This window comes from Pithys albifrons, chromosome 3, assembly GCF_047495875.1.
Source record: "Pithys albifrons albifrons isolate INPA30051 chromosome 3, PitAlb_v1, whole genome shotgun sequence".
Taxonomy (NCBI): domain Eukaryota; kingdom Metazoa; phylum Chordata; class Aves; order Passeriformes; family Thamnophilidae; genus Pithys; species Pithys albifrons.
In genome coordinates, this window is record NC_092460.1 from 45,632,589 (window position 1) to 45,652,757 (window position 20,169).

The 20,169-nt window shown below is 40.7% G+C and overlaps 2 protein-coding genes across 6 annotated transcripts in view; one reads left to right on the forward strand and one right to left on the reverse strand.

Moving 5' to 3' along the window:
- LOC139669568 (uncharacterized PPE family protein PPE21-like) overlaps positions 1–16,467 on the reverse strand; it is a 34,505-nt gene extending 18,038 nt beyond the window's left edge. Inside the window, exon 1 of the mRNA XM_071550070.1 lies at positions 15,238–16,467. Coding sequence (XP_071406171.1) covers positions 15,238–16,467 — 1,230 coding nt within the window. The remainder of the gene's footprint in view (positions 1–15,237) is intronic.
- Positions 1–20,169, forward strand: part of RASSF8 (Ras association domain family member 8) — an 88,632-nt gene that overhangs the window by 19,120 nt on the left and 49,343 nt on the right. For 2 of the 5 annotated variants that reach the window (XM_071551605.1, XM_071551604.1), the window contains exon 2: positions 14,131–14,225. The exons of 1 other annotated variant lie outside the window; for it this stretch is intronic. The gene's annotated coding sequence lies outside the window, so the exon portion shown is untranslated. Of the gene's footprint in view, positions 1–11,662; positions 11,683–13,851; positions 13,906–14,130; positions 14,226–20,169 lie in introns of those variants that run through there. 2 more of the 5 variants (XM_071551606.1, XM_071551607.1) reach the window with 2 other exon arrangements.

Here is a 20,169-nt window from a genome sequence, read left to right on the forward strand (position 1 = left end):
AAAAGGGAGGATCGTTTGCCTTGGACATACTCTTTTGTCATGAGCTGGAATCTTCTGGAGAGCTGTTTTCCTGCCTGGAATCCCTTAATTCCAGATTTGTGGAGCCAAGAAATCTTATTTGTTTGTGTCAAGAATTTGCAATGTTTTGGAAAGGTGTTGCCATAATGATAATTTGGCAATGACTTTTGTTCTCTGTTCCAGCAATCAGTAAGTCTAAGAGCTAAAGACAAGTTTTTAGGAAGGTTTTGTTTCATCTCTGGTGCTCAGTTCTCCCATGATTTTCACTTATACAGGTTACAGATTTAAAAAAAAATTAAAAAAGAAAATCACTAACAATGAACAAGAAAGTTATTACTGCATCAAAGCTTTGTGTAATGGAAGTGTAACATAATTGACTGGTTCAGATCCTCTGAGGTTTCATTCCTTTCACAAGTGGGAATTATCTCGTGTTGTTCTCACTGTAAACGGTTTTCTGTCCATGCTGTATAATGCAGTTTGAGCATAACAAATTATGTTTACCAGGGATTTTGGCGATTTTTTTAAGGGTTTGTTCAGTGTATATAGAAAGCGAAGCTGCAAAGAAGCAACTTCAGAAATACAGAAACTCTTTTCCACCTTTGTGTGATGTGGGGATAATGACATGAACACATTCATATATAAACATAATAAATAACAAAATCTGGTTTCTGGTGCTGTTAGTAGTTGGTACCTGTGAGCAGCCATCCCTTCCCTCCAGGATTTGAGACCCAAGACCCTCATCCACGTCATTCTTTGATGCAATTTGCTTACCAGGAGTCACACCACTTACATTATAGTCCTTATTTTTAGAAGGCTCAAGGAGTTCTGTTGTAATTGAATTACTGTAAAGAGTGTTCTGATCCATTATCTAGCACACAGTCCTGGTCAAATGGCTTTTAGTGGCATTAAGTAATAACCTCATTAGTACTGGGAATATGAGTGTTTTCCACAGAATTGTAGTTTAAGGATCTCTACCATGGAAAAAAATGCAGCATGTCCTAGTCTGGTATTGTAACACAGCTGAATGCCAAGGAAAGCACTCAGGCTGCTCTGGGGCACAAGTGCTTGGCAGTTCTGCCCCTAAGATTGATATGGGCTTGTACTTGACTGTAACCTGATTTTAGTTTGTAGGAGGGCTTTGTGTGCTGTGCTATCAGCAAACCCAGACAAACCCAGCTCTCTGGTGCCCCTTGCACTTCTGAACACATGGGAGTGTTGGTGGTGGCAGATATTATATTTGCTTTTAAAAGAGGGTGGTGACTTTTAGCTCTGACCTTGAAGAGGTGAAAAACTCCCCTTTGCTGATGACAGTCATACCAATTCATTCACACCTTGGATTAAAAAACTAGTTTTGTCCTTTGAATCTTAATGTTTCTAAGACTTGTGGAGACCATAAACTATGTCATAAAGGTATCTTTTGGCTTTTTTACTAATATATATGTCAGTTCTCAAGTCCTTAGAATAGTAATTATGGTTGGTTCATGAGCATATTCACAGAATCCCAGACTATTCTGAGCTGGAAGGACCCACAAGAATCATCGAGTCCAACTCTTAAGTCAGTGGCCCACACAGGGGATTGAACCCATGACCTTGGCATTATTATAGCCAAGTTTTAACCAACTGAGCTGATCTCCCTGCACCCTTTATGACAGTGTACACTCTGTGTGTAGTTCCAGGTTTGTTTTAGCAATATATATTTAATATGCTTGGTTAGATGAAATCAATCTCTATGCATCAAATGCTCCTTCCTTTTGGAGTCTAAACAGCTATTTTGTGTCCTACTTTGGTTTTAATGTGAAGCATAGTTGTGTCAGGTCACTTCTTTTCCTTCCTAGAGTATTCACAAATGGGATTTTCCTTTCTCTTAACAGAATTGTAACCTACCTTTTGGGGTGTTCAGTATTTGCCCATGACAGGGAGTTTGGAACCAGATGATCTTCAGGGTCCCTTTCCAACCCACACCATTCCATGGTGTCCCAGGCACAGGTCTCATGTGTTTGAATAACCGGAATTTTGTTTAGCAGAATGGCATGTTTCTGCTAAGGACATGAGACGCTGCAATAATAAATACTTTAAAATTCTTCTGCATGCATAAAATTATATTCCTGTTTCAGCTCTGCAATAATATCCAAGGGATGATGTGCTCTTACAGTCAAGTGGCAGTAGTTTTGTCTTTATTGCATTAGTCATGTAATGTAAACCAATTTCAATTAATGTGGGGTAGGAAGCAAGCTTGAAATGGAGTAACTTTTAAGTTGGATTGCCACCAGCTTGCTACACTGGCAGAAATGAAATAATTATTTGTCTTTTAATGGCAAACTACCAAGAAAATGCTGATTCTGATTCTAATGCATTTCAAAAAGTTATTTATTAAGAATTATGCAACAGCATATAGACATATTATTGATGCAGCTTTGGTAGCTTTGGAGGCTTCACTCTAAAACCTGATTTTTAATTTTTTTTTAAATTGTGTCTCCAAGAATGAAACATAAAAGAACATGGGGTTTGTCTTGTATGTGTTTTAAAATATATATTAATATATATAAATATATTAAATATATATTAAACATATATATAATATGTATTATATATTACTATATTTTTATAGAAGAAATATGTATTTTATATATCTTTCTATATATCTATAGATTTAGTTATCAAGATATATATATGGACGTCTGTCTGGATGTCTGTCTGGATATATAGGATATAAACTTATTGAAATGTCTTACCTGGATAATCTTTTCTTATTAAAACAACTCCTTCTGGGGGTGACTGAACCAATGTTTTTGCCCTACCTTATTTCCATCCTAAAAGTACTCTATGTAGTAAAGAAGTAATTTCATGGTGATGCCAAGTCACTTTTCATAAACTCTAATAATTGTTCCCATATGGGGTATTATGTCCTATGCAAAGTATGTGCTTTTCTGCATCACTTTAATCTCAAGGGCAGGAATGAGAAAAATGACTGAAATAAAGAAACACAATTTACATTTTCAAATAAAAAAATAGTAATGTCCTTTCTAAAGTATATCTGAGAAAAAGAACAGTGAGACCATCTGCCTGTATTCATGCTGGTGGAATTTGATTTTTTTCCCTGTTTTTCCCCTCTGCTTCACATCAAATATAAATAACTCTTGTTACTCCTAATGCTCATCACTGTTAGACATGGCCTTAAAAAATTTATCTGAGCTAATTAAACTTTCATTTATCTTCTGAAACAAAAGGAGTAGTGTTTCACTGTGCTGCTGCTCACTCAGAGTCCCACTTGCCTTCTAGTGGAGAAGGCACCACAGGTTTGAAAGTCAGTGGTTTTTCATTGCTTGGTTTGAGGTTGATTTGGTTTTCCCCCCCTTAAATAATTTCTGAATGCCTCCTTTGAGTGTTTCAAATGTTACTGAGTGCTTTGCCAACCACATTTGTGGAGTCCTCTTGCAAGAATTGTTACCTTTCCTGTGATAATCATATAAATACAGAATTATTTTTCATGTAGTCACACCTCACAGACCTGGCCTAGCACAAAGAACAATTAGTACTGGCCTAACAATTAGTACTCACCTAACCTGTTAGGTTTTAGGTGCAAAGTATATGTCTTGTGTTAAATGATCCAGAAGTCTCCCCATGTATTATCTCATGTTTGTTTTATTTAGGACAGAGAGTCCACTTGGCAGGTCAAGACTGTAGCTGATTTATAGAGCTTTACTCCAAAAATCATCTTATTTCCCATAGTTTTATTCAACTCTGGTGTTGGAAATGCAGAGAAGCCTCACCACAAGCAGCTGGTGCTATGGCAGAAACTCGCCTTTCATTCTTCAGTATGGAATTATTCAGGTGGAGCTGATCAGGTGAAATATGAATTGCTTTTTGTGCTTCTGTCAGCAAAGAGAATTCTTAATCACTGCTGCTGAATTTAATATTGTGTGCAACTGGTGTGTTGTGTTGTAAAAAGAGCTAAAGTGAATACTTTTTTATGAACTCAGTAAAGTTTTCATTACTGTATCTCTTTTTTTAGCCGAAGAGGCTGCCTGAACTGAGACATTGTCCAGCAATAGCTAGTAAAGATGTTTGAATGTTGCTTTTAACTCAAACAATTAAGATCTCATTAATATATTGAAAAATGGCTCATTTTCTAGCCATAAAGTGGTATTTTCCCTTAATATTTGGTTAATCTTAGAAACTCTGTAAATGTGTTTTTATAGTTTTAATGCTAAGTCAAAGGAGTTGGTGTGTTCTTTATGTGGTACTTAAGGCTTAATATTAATAACTTGAGTGTGCTTTGTGAAAAAACCACAAAGCATTTATTTAAATAGGAAGCAGTATAGATTTCACCTGATGCTGCAACGGGAAAAAATAGAAGAAAAAAAGAGAAGAAAAAGAAATGCAGACCCTCTGAGGGAGGGGTATCCATATTTGTGCCCAATGGAACTTAAGGTGCCTATGTGGGAAATATTGGAAATATTGCCAATATTGCCTCATTGAGGGCATAATTGGAGTCCTTGTGGGTGTTACAACTCCCTGCTTGGTTTGGAGATTGATGCTGTCAAATTCCTAGTTTGTGCTGGTCTCTTTGGAGGGATGTCACTGTAGGAATTAGCATAGGGATGAAGGAGCTGGATAATTTCATGTTCAGTGTATGTCTTGAGTAAATGCAAACAGATTTGTTTGTGGATTTTCTTGTTGAGCTCATAGCTCTCCTGTCATGGGATAGCTCAGGTATTGGGGTTTCTTTTTTTGTTCACCTTGTTTCCTTAGTTCCCTCTTGGTATCTCCAGATCCTTTCATTATATGAAGAAAAATACACTTTCCCTCAAATAACACTGCACTGGAACTTTGTGATGAAGAATTTGGTTGAATTTGGTCACTGTGCAACTCTCCTACTCATGGTTTGGTTGTTTCTGTGTCTCAGCTGTCTGGTGTACTCAGTGTACTCATCCTGTTTGGATGGAGTAGCAAGAGAGTATTTTTAAATGGGTTGGGATTATACTTTTTATAGAAACAAGCTGTGCATCTCTTACCCTCAAAAAGCCTTTTAACTTTGTTAGTCTTGGGTTTTTTTGAAGAAGGTCAAAGCATCCTGTGCAGCTTCTTTTTGTCTGTTACATTTGCCATTTCAAAACCTGTTTCATTGATCAGTTTTGGAAAATATCTACACTTTGCCATTGACTATTTTGAAAGTTTTGTGTGTAGGTGAGTACCATTTGCCCTCAAAGAATGAAGTTCTCCCAAGGCCTTAATTACTTGTTTCTTGATTTTTTTCATTGAACTCCTGGAACTCGAAACTGAAGGCTCATCAGAACTGGTACACTTAAAATAACAAAGTCATCAAACCAAACAGAATTATTGTCATATATTATCAGGACCCAGACAGCTTATTTTTTAGCTCCTTAACTTCAGGTCTCCGTTGACTGGATGGTACTCTGAAAACCAGGGAGAATCTTCAGAATCAGGGGAATGGATGTTGGAAATTTCCTTTTCTTCCCCTGCCAGGGAGGATCTTCAGAGTCAGGAATGGATGTGGGAAGTTTCCTTTTCTACCCCTACCAGGGATAATCTTCAGAATCAGGAATGGATGTTGGAAATTTCCTTTTCTTCCCTACCTGAGAGTCTTCAGACTTCTCTGGAAAGCAGCCAACACCTATTACAGCCCCTCAGCATTCCATGAAGGATGTTGTTGTGGGGAAAGGGTAAAAATCTGCCCATGTGCTGATATTTTACCTTTGGCACATGAACATCCCAGTACATCTTTACAACGTGTTGCTCTTGTGTCTTTGCCTTTGAATCGCAGAAATTTGAATATCCCATGTGGTTTTGGGACCTTTGCAAAGGGAATTTGGGGAATTTCTCCTGGCCAGTGCTCTAAATGAAGGCAGAGGCGTTACCAAAAAAGTCTGAAATCAGCCTAACTGACATGATGGGCTTTATTGCTGCTTTTCTCTTTGTCTTGGTTCTTTTCTTGGTTAGTTCTGCTAATGGCAGCAGGATATGAATCCTGCTTCTGAATCTCACAGAGAAACTTCCCATGTCCTCTGGCTTGTGTTGAGCACCTAATTTGAGGTAATGAGTCTGATGGTCCCCTACCAAAACCAGTAAATAAGTAACTGGATGTTCAACTGTAAGAAAAGAGGTCTTGGAGTGAAAGGAAAGGTCTTGGAGTGAAAGTGTTGACTTCTGCCTTGGCCTGACTCTGGAGTTAATGTGAGGACTTGATTAGTAAGTTAGGGAAAATTTAAGAAAGGATTTTCTGACTTCATTTTGCAAAGAAAAGGCTTTAGGGATTATGAATGTTGTCTCCATTGTTCCAGTGCTTGGAGAGTCTGGTTATCACAGAACCATAGAATGGTTTGTGTTGGAAGGGACCTTTAAAGATCCAATTATTTACAACCCCCCTGCCGTGCGCAAGGACAACATTTTGCTTTTACATTTATTTTCACTTTGCTATCCAACATACTTTTGAACCAACCCTTTATCTTGGTGACAAATCTCTTTGTGGTTATTTACCATTTTTTATTCCACCTACTGATCTTGAGCAGTCATCTCTAAAAATGGCTTTTCTCTGTCTCTCCTCCCACCTTTTTCAGAGAATTCAAATACTGAATGGGAGGGGTCATGTTTGTGTAAGAAAACTTGGGTTTGGTGTTTTCATTATAGCCACAATTATTTATTTGCATTTATAACCACAGTGGTTTGAGATGTGAGGAGATGGATTTAGAAGTGGCATCACCAGCCTGTACCATGAGCTGAACTACAGAACCTCTCACAGGAGAGCAAAGCAGTGAGCTGATAATCAGTTTTATTTTTATTTAGTGATGTTATTCTTACAAAAAAATACAGCATCTTGTGGTCCGTCTTAAACTTCTGCTTAAATTAATGCCATCTACATGTATTTGGAGTTTGTTTAAAAATAAGTATCTTCAGGGTTTGGGTTTTCCCCTCCCAAACCCTGAAGGCAGAATATCTTGAGATTTGTCTCCTTTTCTTGCCTGAGATGAGCAGCCTGACATTTTCTGTAGTTGGTTACTGAAAACATCTGATTTTTCTGTACTTTTGAGTTAGGATCTTCAAATTTAGTCCTGTGTTTCTTTGGTTTTGTTTGGTTGGGTCTTTATTTTCCCCCTGAGTGAGTTAAGATGTTATTGTTATTTTAGGTGATGTAAAGACATAGTCATCCTGTTGTTGTGAACTAGGAACTAAATTCCAGACATATTTTCATTAATTATAAACTTAATGCAAGCTTGGCCTGTAAAATATTGCTTTCCTTTTTGTTACTAATGGCCTTTTAAATATTGACTTGTGATGCCAATCACACTAATTAAATTTTGTAGTAGATAAAGCAAGAACTTGCTATTTACCTTTATGCAATCAAATAAATAAATATCAAAGACTTCAATGGCATAAATTGCCTAAGGGGCATTTTGTGGTACCTGGTGCTTAGTTGGCCCTTGTATCTCCCAGCTAATTAACTACCAGTTAGTGTCCAGCTAGAGATTATAATTAGTGCTGAAACTTGTCTTGGTCACTCTCTGCAGGGTTTTTCTTCAGTTACTGTCTTTATTGAGACAAATTCTGTGGCTTTACTTACTGCTGGTTGAGGAGAAGGTAATAATGGCTTGGGAGAGACAAACCAGCTTTTCTGGCTCTCAGATTTGCCTCCCACTTGGCACCTCTGCAAGGTCCAAGTGCACCTGATTAAGTTTTCTTTGACAGAGTGCAGCAAACCCAGCAAAAATCAGCTCTGTTTGTCTTCCATTCACTCATTGCAAGGGAAGAAAAGAGTAGTTTCGCATCTACTGACTGCACCAATGAAGTAAGAAATTTAAAGCTCCCAACAAAAAGAAATCTATGAGGATATAATAGCAGTAGCTGCTATAAAATAAGCTATAAAATATTAGTAACAATTAAGCAGTGGTGTGTTATAATCCCATGAGCAGCTTTTCATCACACACTGACGGAGGTGGAACACAAAGACATGGAACAGGTGGATGTTGGATGGAGGTCTCGTGGAGGATGCTCATCTTCAGCAAGGAAAGGTGTTTGTGGAGGAAACTGGAAATCTTCAATCTTTCAGGCCTGACTTTACTTTCTGCAGGTGCATCTGTGACTTTCTATAGCCATGAAATGCATAATAACTGTATATTCAGTATTTTATCTTTTATTATCAAGTGTCTGCTCTCTGAGACATTTGAAGTTCATTGCAAGCTGATTATTTGCAGACACAAGTTACCTGAAAGTAATTATTACTTGAACAACTTATTGTATTATTCTTGTGCTGAAATTGAGTTACTCTGAGGGTGTTCCAACATACAGAGCAAAATGGCATTTTTTCTTCTACTTTTTCATGTGTATAAGCAAAAGAAACCCCTAAATTGATGAAGTTTTTTTCAAGACATCTTTTGAAATTAAGTTCTCAATATATTGATGACAACATAAAGTGTCTTTGACTCTTGAGCACTTTAACTTTGCTTTGTTTGCAAAGGCACAACCAAGAGACGGGTTCTTGATGTCTCTTCTGATTGAAAATGGTTTGTCATGTGTAATGTGGGAATCACAAAAGAGAGCACCTTAAGCTTTTGAAAAAGGGGCTGGATTTCTGTGTCTCACCAGTTTTTGCTGCTGCTGAGCACTGTTTTAGGTCCTTTGCTTTGTCCTGTGTAATTGTAAGAACACTGCAATTGGAGTAGGTTGTTAGCAGTGGTTTATAACTTTTTGCCAAGCAAGGGGTGATTGAAGTTAACCTTTAAAACCCTCCGGAAAATCACTGGTTTGTTTGAGAATTTTCCTCTGTAGAAAGGGTTAGTTGGAAATGCAGAGCAATATTGAATATTCCTGCTGATGGTAAAGACAAAACTGACTTGAAACTCTGTTTTTGTTGGTTTGGGTTAATGCTAAACAGAACCTTGTCCTTAACTGCATTAATGCAAGTAGATCAGAATCTCATTCCACTTCTTTTTTGCAGTCACTGTCAACCAAACTTATCCTTAGGGAGTGAAATGGGAGCAAATGTACCACCATCAAGCTACTACTTTTTACGTGCTGCCACTTTTATTTATTTATCCTAAATACCTGGATGACTTACCCATCTGCATTTCCAGAGATGTGCTTGATTAATGACATACATGTTTTAACTTGAACTGTTCTTTTCAAATGCATTCTTGTGGTTCTAATTGCTACAATTAATAACAGGAGCTAATTCAAGGTGGATTTGTGAATACAGACCTAATTCTGATTTCTGCTAAAAGCCACTTGACTGTATTACTAAGTCTCTTTCTCCTTAAATTTGAGCATCAGAGCAAAATATTTAATCATATTTAGGCATGGCGAGAGTTTTTTGCTGTGTTTGAAGAATTAATAGTCAAGGGTGAAATTGTACAGGTAAGACAAGGGTGTAAAGTCCTTCTCTTTCTTTTCCCAACAACTGCAACTCTGAGGGCTTAGCTGCGTTAAATGAATTCAAATCTGTTGTTCCTGGAAAGCTAATGCCCTTCACATACTTGCAAGGAGAAAAATGATAGGCAGAACTCTGGAGGTCACAGGCAAGACTTCTTTTATATCAAACTGCTTTATAGTTTTCACTTCACTCTTTTTGGTTATTGTATCAACATGTTTTTTGTGGGACTTGCCTTTCAGCACTTCACTAGAGCTTGAAGAACTAGGATACCATGTTTGAGTGAAGAGGGAGTAATTCAGGGTTGAATTTGAAGATATTATTCAATTTTTTTTTCTCTTCTTGGGCTAAATAGTAGTAACAAAGAAGCAGCTACTTTTCTGGCTCATGTAGAAAGGGATGTAAATGCTGTTGGTCCTGTTCATGCAGGGCATGGTTTTAAAAAGCAAACACACATGAGCAGGACCTGAGATGAGTGTTCCAGTCAGGATGGACACAGACATGGGATTAATGGTGCAGTGAGGTCTGAGCTGGACAAGTCCTCTTATTTCTGTGTGAGGTGCTGGGTTGCTCAGGGAGGATGGGAAATAAATCCCTTGGATCTTGCTGCAGCCAAGTGAGGATTTGGTGAGTGGCTGCAGTCAGTGAAGGCATAAACTCTTTATATTTTCCTAATAATGTGTCTTGCTTCCAGTTTGGCTCAGTTTGGTCCCCATAGGTGAGAGCAGTAGCCAAAATAGGCTGATAGATCTTTTTAGGGTCAGAAGGGGCAGAACAGTGATCTAGCAGGGGGCAGAACTACCTTCTCCTCCCCACTGGTGGACACCTGAATTTTCTTGTCAACATTTCCTGTGTTTTGTTTTGCCATTTGATGCAGAGACACAGTTTTGCACCTGCGGATCTTCATAGCACAGGCTTTTAAATGAGACTTAACCAAGGGTGCTGCTCACACTAATTCATTTGTGTGAATTTTCTTGCTTTTTTTCCTTGCTGGAAGCCAAACAGCCATCCCAGGTCTACTTTTACCCAGGTTTTTATAGCAGTGCTGAAGGATGGCTCCTGATTAACAGCCATGAGAAGGTAATTGGGACCCAGATGTGGTTCATCCTCCTCACTGCTCTGTCCAAAACAAACATACCTTTCACCACTTCCTCAAGGCATTTACAAATCCAGCTGTACTTTGGATATATCTAATGATTCATAGTGGTGTAGGCTTTCTGTGTGTCATCCATTACCCAAAAGAACTGACTGAAATGTTCTGACCTTGTTCAAATTACAGATGTGTCTCCTTGGAGGTAATGACTCAAATTTGAAGGCTACTCTTTCCATATTTTTTCCCTTTTGTGGCTAATTGTTACTTACCAAAGACAGAAAGGGATTTAATTTCAAAGATTTCCTGCTTTTAATCAAGATGCTGCTTTCCTGTATTTAAAAAACCCAAAAAAACACAAACCAACCAACCACCAACCCCCCCCCCCCCCCCCCAAAAAAAAGACAAGAAACTCACCCAAACTTTTGAAAAGCAAACTTCACTCCTTTATTTTTTTAATGTTCTTTCTCTGTAAGGTTTTTTCAGTGCCATAAACTGCTCTGTGTTTCCTGAACTTCATTTAAACGGGATGACTTTGGCTCACATGGTTTGAGACATAGTTTTGGTAATCCTGTAAGATGCAGAATACCTGTGAAGAAAATAATACATGATTTAAGGTAAAAAGACTTGTTCCCATGCCAGACTTAACAAATGTCCAAGTGAGATCTGAGAGTATGAGATTAATCTCATTTTTCAGTTGCAAAAAAGCTGTTGCAAAGCAAATTAGGTCTTAATCTTAGAAAAGGGCATTTCCCATTTACAAGAGGTAGAAATCTTCCTCTTCTCTCTGTGTTTCCTCCCTGCCATAGAGTTGTTTGCATGTCCAGTGTTTCATTTCCTTATGATGTTGTGATTTGACCAGTTTGGAGGTGCCAAACAGATGATGTAGAACGTTGTGTGGAACTGGTCAGCTTGTTCACCTTGCCAATAAAGTCCTTTTATGTGGCATTTCTTAAAAGCAGCTCTTCTTTCAGCCACTTGTGGCATTTACATCCATGCATCTCTTCAGTGCCTTGTAAGAACAGACTTTTAATAGACTTTTAATGCCTCTCTTGTTCCGCTTATTTCTGTTAATTACAAAAAAATGTAGGTTTTGTTGTGATTTTTTTACACAGTGTCCTTGGAAGCCTTGGTAGCAATTTATACTGTATCCCTGCTGAATATTCAAGAAGGCTGAACTCCTTTCTTGCTGGTATGACTCTACATTCCCTGTATCTCTTTGCATTTTAATATGTGAGGATCTCCTTCTGCAAGTATGTGCTGGAACTGGGGCTCTGGCTTGCAAGGCTGCAGTGTGAGAACAAAGGCTACTTTAGTGTTTTCCTTGGGACTTTCGTAAAATAAAATACATAAAAAGTCTCCATTAAAATGTCCGGATTGATGAAGGGAAGGGGGGAGGGGAAAAGGCCTTTTCCTCCAGCAGTGGCTTGATTAATGGATTTATTGTTTGTACAGATTTTGTCAGGAAGCCATATGGCTTGAGGAAAACAAAGAGGAAGTTGGGAATCTGATTTAATAGGGGTCCCTGAGGACAGAATGTGGCTCTTATCCTGCCTCCTTCCCACTCAGTTTGCAGAGTGGTCTGAGAAGAGCTTTAGGGCTTCAATATTGCTGGAGATAAAGCAGCTCTGTTTGGGTGGAAGTGTCCTTGCTGCTGGATCAGCATCACAGCTCAGGTTGGAATCCACTGTTCTAAATGTTCACCACTTGTGTATTGGCAGCTGATCAGTTTGCAAGAGTTAAAGACAGCTTTTTACCATCTCAAAGCTGAGCTCTCCCAGGCACTCAGCAATAGGACTAGAGGGCACAGGCTCAAGCTCTGCCAGGGGAAATTGAAGTTGGAGAGCAGAAAAACTTCTTTGCAGAGAGAGTGCTCAGGCATTGGAATGGGCTGCCCAGAGAGGGGGTGGATTCCCCATCTCTGGAGGTTTTTAAAGTGCGCTTGGCCGTGGCACTGAGTGCCATGATCTGGTAAAGGGACTGGAGTTGGACCAAGGGTTGGACTTGATGATCTCGGAGGTCTTTTCCAACCCAGTCCTTTCTATGATTCTCTCATAGTTTGGAGTGAGATGGTATTTCCCTCCCCCAGCAAAATTCAAGCATATGTGCCTCTGGATTAACTAAGTCACCATCTGTATCCTAAAACCAGATTTATTTTCCTAATCTAACATGTGTGTCTGGGGGTTAATAAGTGACTGGAGCTCAAGCACTGGGGATTTAACCTGATGTGGTGGGTTAAATGAATATTCTGTGTTTGACTCTAGTTATGACTCTGTGGTGAATAAACCTAAAGCAAAGATCTATAATGAAACTGCAATCAAACACATTGAGGATGTTTAACAAGCACATCTTCCTCCGGTGGAATTACAGCTTCTCAGCTGAAGGGCATAAACTCACCAAAAACTGTTATGAAGTAAAAGACTGTGATGAACCATTAATAAATGTTAGTGGGGCCACAGAGTGGAAAGCACAAAACATGACAAAAGCATATTCTGGCAACTCAGGAATTTAATTAATATTCGTTTGTGAATACAAACTACATATTCAGTCAGTGGGGGTGAAAATTATTTGAGATCTTTGTGAGATTTTTGGAGCTGCTGAGCATCCTATTGTGAAATTTTTGGCTGTAATGAGAGAAGAAATTACCCCTGTAGGGCTTTGCATGGTTTAGTGTTTAACAACAGGCAAGACCTTTCTTTCCACATCTTTAAAGAGGTTTTTGTTGTTTTCTGAACTCTTATGGCATTCTTATGCTGGAGTTGATACTTAACTGCATCTTTTCTTTTAGCTCTGACAGATACTGGGAAACAAACATTTTGTCTGGACAAAATGTAGTGTGTGAAAATAGTGAAAGAGGAGATGTTAAAATACTAGAGGCAGCTTTTTCTGATTTAGATCTATATTTCCATGCTAAACTCTTAATGTTCCCATTTAGAGTTACAGAGTAGATCCATTCCTTTAAAATACTATTCAGAAAGTCTTTGGTGATGAATATTTAAAAGTAACCACCTCTCCTATGTTCTCCTTGGCTGTGACACAGTGTTAGGCAATGTTTGTGTGTCACAATGATGCTGTTACACGTGGTTGTAGGAAACATTCCCTCCAAGCTCATTAATACCAGTCTTAATCAGCCCTTTGTTACCTTTTACCTAGTTTGACTGGTTGTGCATTGGTTGTGATTCCAACGGAGTCAGGCTATGCAGTTCGAGAGCACTTGGAGGTTTTTATGTCTGGAACAACTCCAGTCTGAGGATTATTTTCCTTAAAAAGCAGATTATTTCACAATCTCCTATATTTACAGTTTAGCTCGTGACCACCTAATACAGTGCTTCATTTTTTTTTCTAATGTTGTGGAAAGCTGTTGAAATGTTGTTTACCACACTCAGTTATTTATAGCAGGAAAATGCCTCGCCAGGTATAAGAAGCTGCAAATAAAGTGCAGCATCCCAGATTTCTTTTGAACTACCTTGTCAAAAATAAAACACTTACTTGTATGTAGCAGGCTGGCACAGATCTATAGGTGCTAGTTGAACATTGTTTTTTCCCAAAGCATTAGAAGGGAGGAGCAAGAATAGCACTTTATTCTCAAGAAAAGGTAGTTTTACTAATGTATAACAATATTTCAATTTCTTTTTTCCAGCAACTGCCCTTACCAGCAGAGTTGACACCTATGCCTGGAGCAGCAGGTCTGTCTAAACCCACTGCATAAGCAGAGATCTCTGTCTTCAGCTGCAGGTAAGAAGTTGTGGCCAAAAAGCTTCAAATTGAGGTTTTCCTTCTCTCTTCTCTGAAGATCTGCTGTCCCAGAAGGAATAATTTCTCCATGGAAAGGGCAGTCAGGCACTGGAAGGGGCTGCCCAGAGAGGTGGTGGAGTCACTACCCCTGGAGGTGTCCAAGTAATGGCTGGATGTGGCACTGAGTGCCATGGTCTAGTTGAGAAGGTAGTAATTGGCCAAAGGTTGATCTTGGCTTTCTTGGAGGTCTTCTCCAACCTTAATGGTTCTGTATAAGGAGTTGTGCTCAGCTCAGCAAGTCAGACATTGCCAAAACTCCACAAAAGCAATCAGGCAAAGTAAACAGTAGGAGGAAATGTTTTTTTCTGACAAGGTGATTCATTTTTGATATAGAAGAAATATTGGAACTTGGAACTAATTGCTATAAAAAAATACATACTGTCAGATTATGTATTGGTATGACTTTTGTATCAGTTTGATTTTTTGAGTCCCCTGTTTTATGATGTAAATGAAGTTGGTGAAGCAAGTGAGAGAAACTCAAATAGTTTCTTCTCTTGCTTGTCACCATTTGCAGGCCTTGCTTAAAGCAGGTTTGCCTTGGGTACACATGTCACCTTTGCAGTGGTGACCTCTGTATGAGTCACATCTCCTGTTTCTGTGCATGATTAACACTCTGCAACTCCCTTCTGATGCAAACACAATATTGTAGTGGTGTTCCACTGATAACTGAAGCAGGGGAGGGGACCAGTGGAACAAAACACTTTAGTCATTTGCCAGAATGATAGCTTGTCTCTTGATGTTCTTTGTATCAGAAGTACAGACAAGGATAAATGTCCAACAGCTTTATCTTAGTACAGGAAAAGCTGAAGCAAACAATCATTGCTGATCCTTCCAGCTGTGGAAGGATAGATACAACATTCCAGGACTGAAAGGATTTACTTTCCTTGTCTTTAGTATAGTGTGTATATATATATGTACATATATATATACACACACACACCCCCAAACCCACATGCATCCCTCTGTAGGCCCCCGTGTGCATCTCGCTCTGTCCGTAGGCCCCCGTGTGCATCTCGCTCCGTCCGTAGGCCCCCGTGTGCATCTCGCTCTGTCCGTAGGCCCCCGTGTGCATCTCGCTCTGTCCGTAGGCCCCCGTGTGCATCTCGCTCTGTCCGTAGGCCCCCGTGTGCATCTCGCTCTGTCCGTAGGCCCCCGTGTGCATCTCGCTCTGTCCGTAGGCCCCCGTGTGCATCTCGCTCTGTCCGTAGGCCCCCGTGTGCATCTCGCTCTGTCCGTAGGCCCCCGTGTGCATCTCGCTCTGTCCGTAGGCCCCCGTGTGCATCTCGCTCTGTCCGTAGGCCCCCGTGTGCATCTCGCTCTGTCCGTAGGCCCCCGTGTGCATCTCGCTCTGTCCGTAGGCCCCCGTGTGCATCTCGCTCTGTCCGTAGGCCCCCGTGTGCATCTCGCTCTGTCCGTAGGCCCCCGTGTGCATCTCGCTCCGTCCGTAGGCCCCCGTGTGCATCTCGCTCCGTCCGTAGGCCCCCGTGTGCATCTCGCTCCGTCCGTAGGCCCCCGTGTGCATCTCGCTCCGTCCGTAGGCCCCCGTGTGCATCTCGCTCCGTCCGTAGGCCCCCGTGTGCATCTCGCTCCGTCCGTAGGCCCCCGTGTGCATCTCGCTCCGTCCGTAGGCCCCCGTGTGCATCTCGCTCCGTCCGTAGGCCCCCGTGTGCATCTCGCTCCGTCCGTAGGCCCCCGTGTGCATCTCGCTCCGTCCGTAGGCCCCCGTGTGCATCTCGCTCCGTCCGTAGGCCCCCGTGTGCATCTCGCTCCGTCCGTAGGCCCCCGTGTGCATCTCGCTCCGTCCGTAGGCCCCCGTGTGCATCTCGCTCCGTCCGTAGGCCCCCGTGTGCATCTCGCTCCGTCCGTAGGCCCCCGTGTGCATCTCGCTCCGTCCGTAGGCCCCCGTGTGCATCTCGCTCCGTCCGTAGGCCCCCGTGTGCATCTCGCTCCGTCCGTAGGCCCCCGTGTGCATCTCGCTCCGTCCGTAGGCCCCCGTGTGCATCTCGCTCCGTCCGTAGGCCCCCGTGTGCATCTCGCTCCGTCCGTAGGCCCCCGTGTGCATCTCGCTCCGTCCGTAGGCCCCCGTGTGCATCTCGCTCCGTCCGTAGGCCCCCGTGTGCATCTCGCTCCGTCCGTAGGCCCCCGTGTGCATCTCGCTCCGTCCGTAGGCCCCCGTGTGCATCTCGCTCTATACCCATAATGTTAACCTGTAACTTCAGGGTACTTGGAATGTGGTGGTGTTGAGCTAGGTTTTCTCCTGCCAAGTTAAAATATTGAAGAATTTGTTGTTGACTGCATTTGAATGAATTCCTTTCAGCAGAGCAAGTCTGTGGCTGTCTGCCAGGTGACTGCAGTGTCACTCCTTTATTTGTCACTTTGATACAAGCCCTGTGAGTTTACAGTCTTTGAATGATTTTATTGTGTGAGAACAGAAGGTATGTGCCTGCTGAAAGTTTGTCAGGATGGTGCTTGCCCATCCTCACAGTGGGAGATTTGCTTATTTACCTTTACTTGCCTTGAATAAACCAATTTGGGTTTTTGTCATAAGCATCACTAATCTAATTTGTTATTATAATAAGACTTTCTTTTGCATAAGGCAAAGGGTCAGCTTGTAGTGTGTGGTTTATTGAAACTTTTTTTTCCCCCCTCAGCTGAAATTATGGAGTCATAATAGATTTTTACACTTCGAAAAAGGGAAATCAATCCACTTTTATTCAGTGTTAATAAGTAAAATTATGAAGAAAAGCAACATTATGCCCATCTATAAAAATCCGTGGTTTTGGTAGTCTTTGCAGCTTGTTCCCTTATCTTGGAGAGAAGGCAGTAGAACTGAAAAACACTTGGAGGAAGGTAGTAAAGATGAGAGATGTGAGCAATTTGGCAATCTAGGAATTTTCAGCCCCCAAAGAAACCCCAGCTTGGTGTGGGAGGGAAACCTCTGAAATGCTGAATGAGATGAAGGCAAACAGAACTCATTTTATTCACTCTGGCAGCACAAGAAAAGCAGTGGATGTCAAATAAATCTGTTAAGAACCTGTGTCAGAATCAAACAAACAAAGCAGGGAATTTCATACTGGAAGAATTACATGTGTGGAACTCTTTGCCATGAAGCTGAAGAGAGAAAAAACAACTCCTGGTGATGGTGGTAAATACAAGTAACACCTTTGGTCTTGCTCCACTCTGCCTCTCACACTCTTGGGGTGTTGTAGATCCCCTGGAGTTGTCTCTATGGCTTTGAAAACAAGTAGTTCAGGGTTTTTGGGGGCAGCAATAGGTGGTTCAGGGCCCTTCCAGTTCTTCATGAAACTTTCACTTGGTGAGTTGGAATTCCAGTCGTGTCTTTACTTGATTTCAAAACAGGCAAGTGACTTTGGCCAATGTTTTTCTTTAAATATGAGAAGAGGACAAAAAATAAACCTCTTTTTTGAAGCTCAGTGTAGGTCTAATGACCCTCTAAACTGAATTAACTCACACCAAGTCTTAAATACAGTTGACAAAACTTGTTTTTGCAGAGGCATTTCAGAGGGTAATAGCACAGTTCTTCATGTTTTGTTTTGCATAGTGATATTACATTTCTTGGGGTGTTTCTCTGAGCTGGGAAGACTCTTGACTTAAGAGTTGGACTCGATGATCCTTGTGGGTCCCTTCCAACTCAGAACAGTCTGTGGTTGTGATTCTGTGACTTTTGCTGCTGTTTGGACTGAGAAACCTGAGTGTGATCCCTTCCAGAACCACATTTCTGCCTTGTAAGCAGTGTGGGATTTCTCTTCCATCTGAATGTGCCACATCATGAATCAGAAAATATCTCATTTGTTGATATCATGATTTCCCCCCACCCTCCCCTTCATCTTTGCTGCTGAAATAAATGCATAGATGGGCCAAGGTCCTGGGTGTTCTCCGAAAGGATCTGTGGCTCAGGGAGAGTTTTTCTCTGACATTGATTCCAGTGAGTTCTGGTTGAGGTGGGGAATAATCTCAAAGGGAAGGTGCTGCATCTCCCATTTTCATTGCCTCCCTTTCATGTTTCAGTTCCCTTTGTGCACACCTTTTGCTGTCTGAATTGAGTCAAAACAGAAGGAAAAAACCCCCAAGATTCCTTTGACAGTGGTATCACTGGGATCCTTGACTCTTGCTGCATTCTTTGGATGACAAGAGATAATTTTCATCTCTTGTCTCTCTTGAGTTGAGCCCTGCACAATGTGCCTCTTGTTTCCTTGCTGCCTGTGTTGCACTTGTTCCCACTGGTGGGATGGCAGAGCTGGAATTGAAGAGTTCATGGACTGTGCATCCATTTCTTTCCTTTTCCTCCCTTTTCCACATTTTTATTACATGTATGTCCTTGCTTTCTCATTTAAGGCTTCTTTTCCCTCACTTTCTTATTGTCCTATGTATATCTGTCCTTACATAAAGGTTGCATTTTATATCCTCAAAAGTGATTTGTTTGCATTTGGAGCACCAGCACTTCAAATTTTTGGAATGCATTTCAAGTTGAATACTATTGACTTGTGTTTCTGGGGAAATATCTTGGTTTAAAAGAAATAAATTAAAATTCTGCCAGTGTTGTGGGTTTTGGTTTTAGTTTTTTTTTGTGTGTGGGTTTTTGTTGGTTTGTTTTGGGGTTTTTTGTTTTTTGTTTGTTTTTGGTTTTGTGTTGGGTTTTTTTTTGTTTTGTTTTGTTTCCCCCCAGAGTTGAGATCCATCTTTTTCTTGCCAGGCAAGGGCAAACTGCAAATGGAATGTGAGTGGAGACAGAGTGTCTGGAAAGAAGGACAGAAGTCTTGATAATGAATGACAGGGAGGGTGGTGTGTGGAAATGCCACTTACATTTAGAAACAGGAGTCCCTGCCTGTTCTGCTTCAAAAATATTTGATTCTTGCCATGTCCAAGCCCTGGGTGATGCAGGCAAACCACTTCATACTTTTTTTCCCCTATTAATTTATTGAGCATTGGTAAAGTTTGCATCTGCTCACTGCTCTGCTTGCTGGGTTGGTGTTTTCTGTAGAGCAGTGAATCCTGTGAACTCTGAAATTTAAAATTAACTTGACTTAGTTTGGGTTTTATTAATTTATTGATCACTGGGTATTCCTGCAATATTCTAATCTTCATAGCAGCAAGATGTAAGAGACCTCACCTGAATGATGTTTAATGATTCACTGTCACTAAATATTTGAGAGGAAAAATGTGCCTATTACCCAACTTCTAAAAGTAGCTCAGTTTCCTCACTTTATTTACTCCTCTGCAAACATCGAAATGCAGTTTTTTCCCAGCCTCCAACTGCAGAGATAGTATTATTTTTTGCACTAATTGCAATGCACATTAGTAATTTCTTTCTCTGGCAGGTAAGAAACTCAGCTTTTTGGAGGCATGTCATTCTGATAAAATCTTTTTCTCTTTGTTCCGTGGAGATTTGGCAAGTCTGGAAAGTACTTCCTGCAAAGAAATGTTTAAAAACCAGAATTTCTGGGCTTTAAAGAAAGAAAAGCTTACCTTTTGACTTTGAGTTAAGGAAACATGCTTTAGGAGTTGGTATCTCAGGAAAAATAGGGGCGAAACAAAGTCAAATTTAAATGCATCTCATTTGTCAAATCTGCAAAAACCCTCACAAATACCTCCAAATTAATATTCAAATCATTCATCACTAAATAGGAAGAGAAATGTGAATGCCTGTCTTACTTCACTCTGTAAGCCTTTGGACTTTCAAGAGTAATTTCAGCTTTCTTTCATATAACCTCTCCAGGGTTTGAGGAGATTTCTAATTGAAGTTTTTGAGCTCCTCCAGGAAGCAGCAGAATCCACAGTTTGTCCCAGAACCTCCCACCTGTCACCTGGAATGGGATTATTGCAGTTGGGACAAAGCATCCCTTTGAATTCCATATAGCAAGGC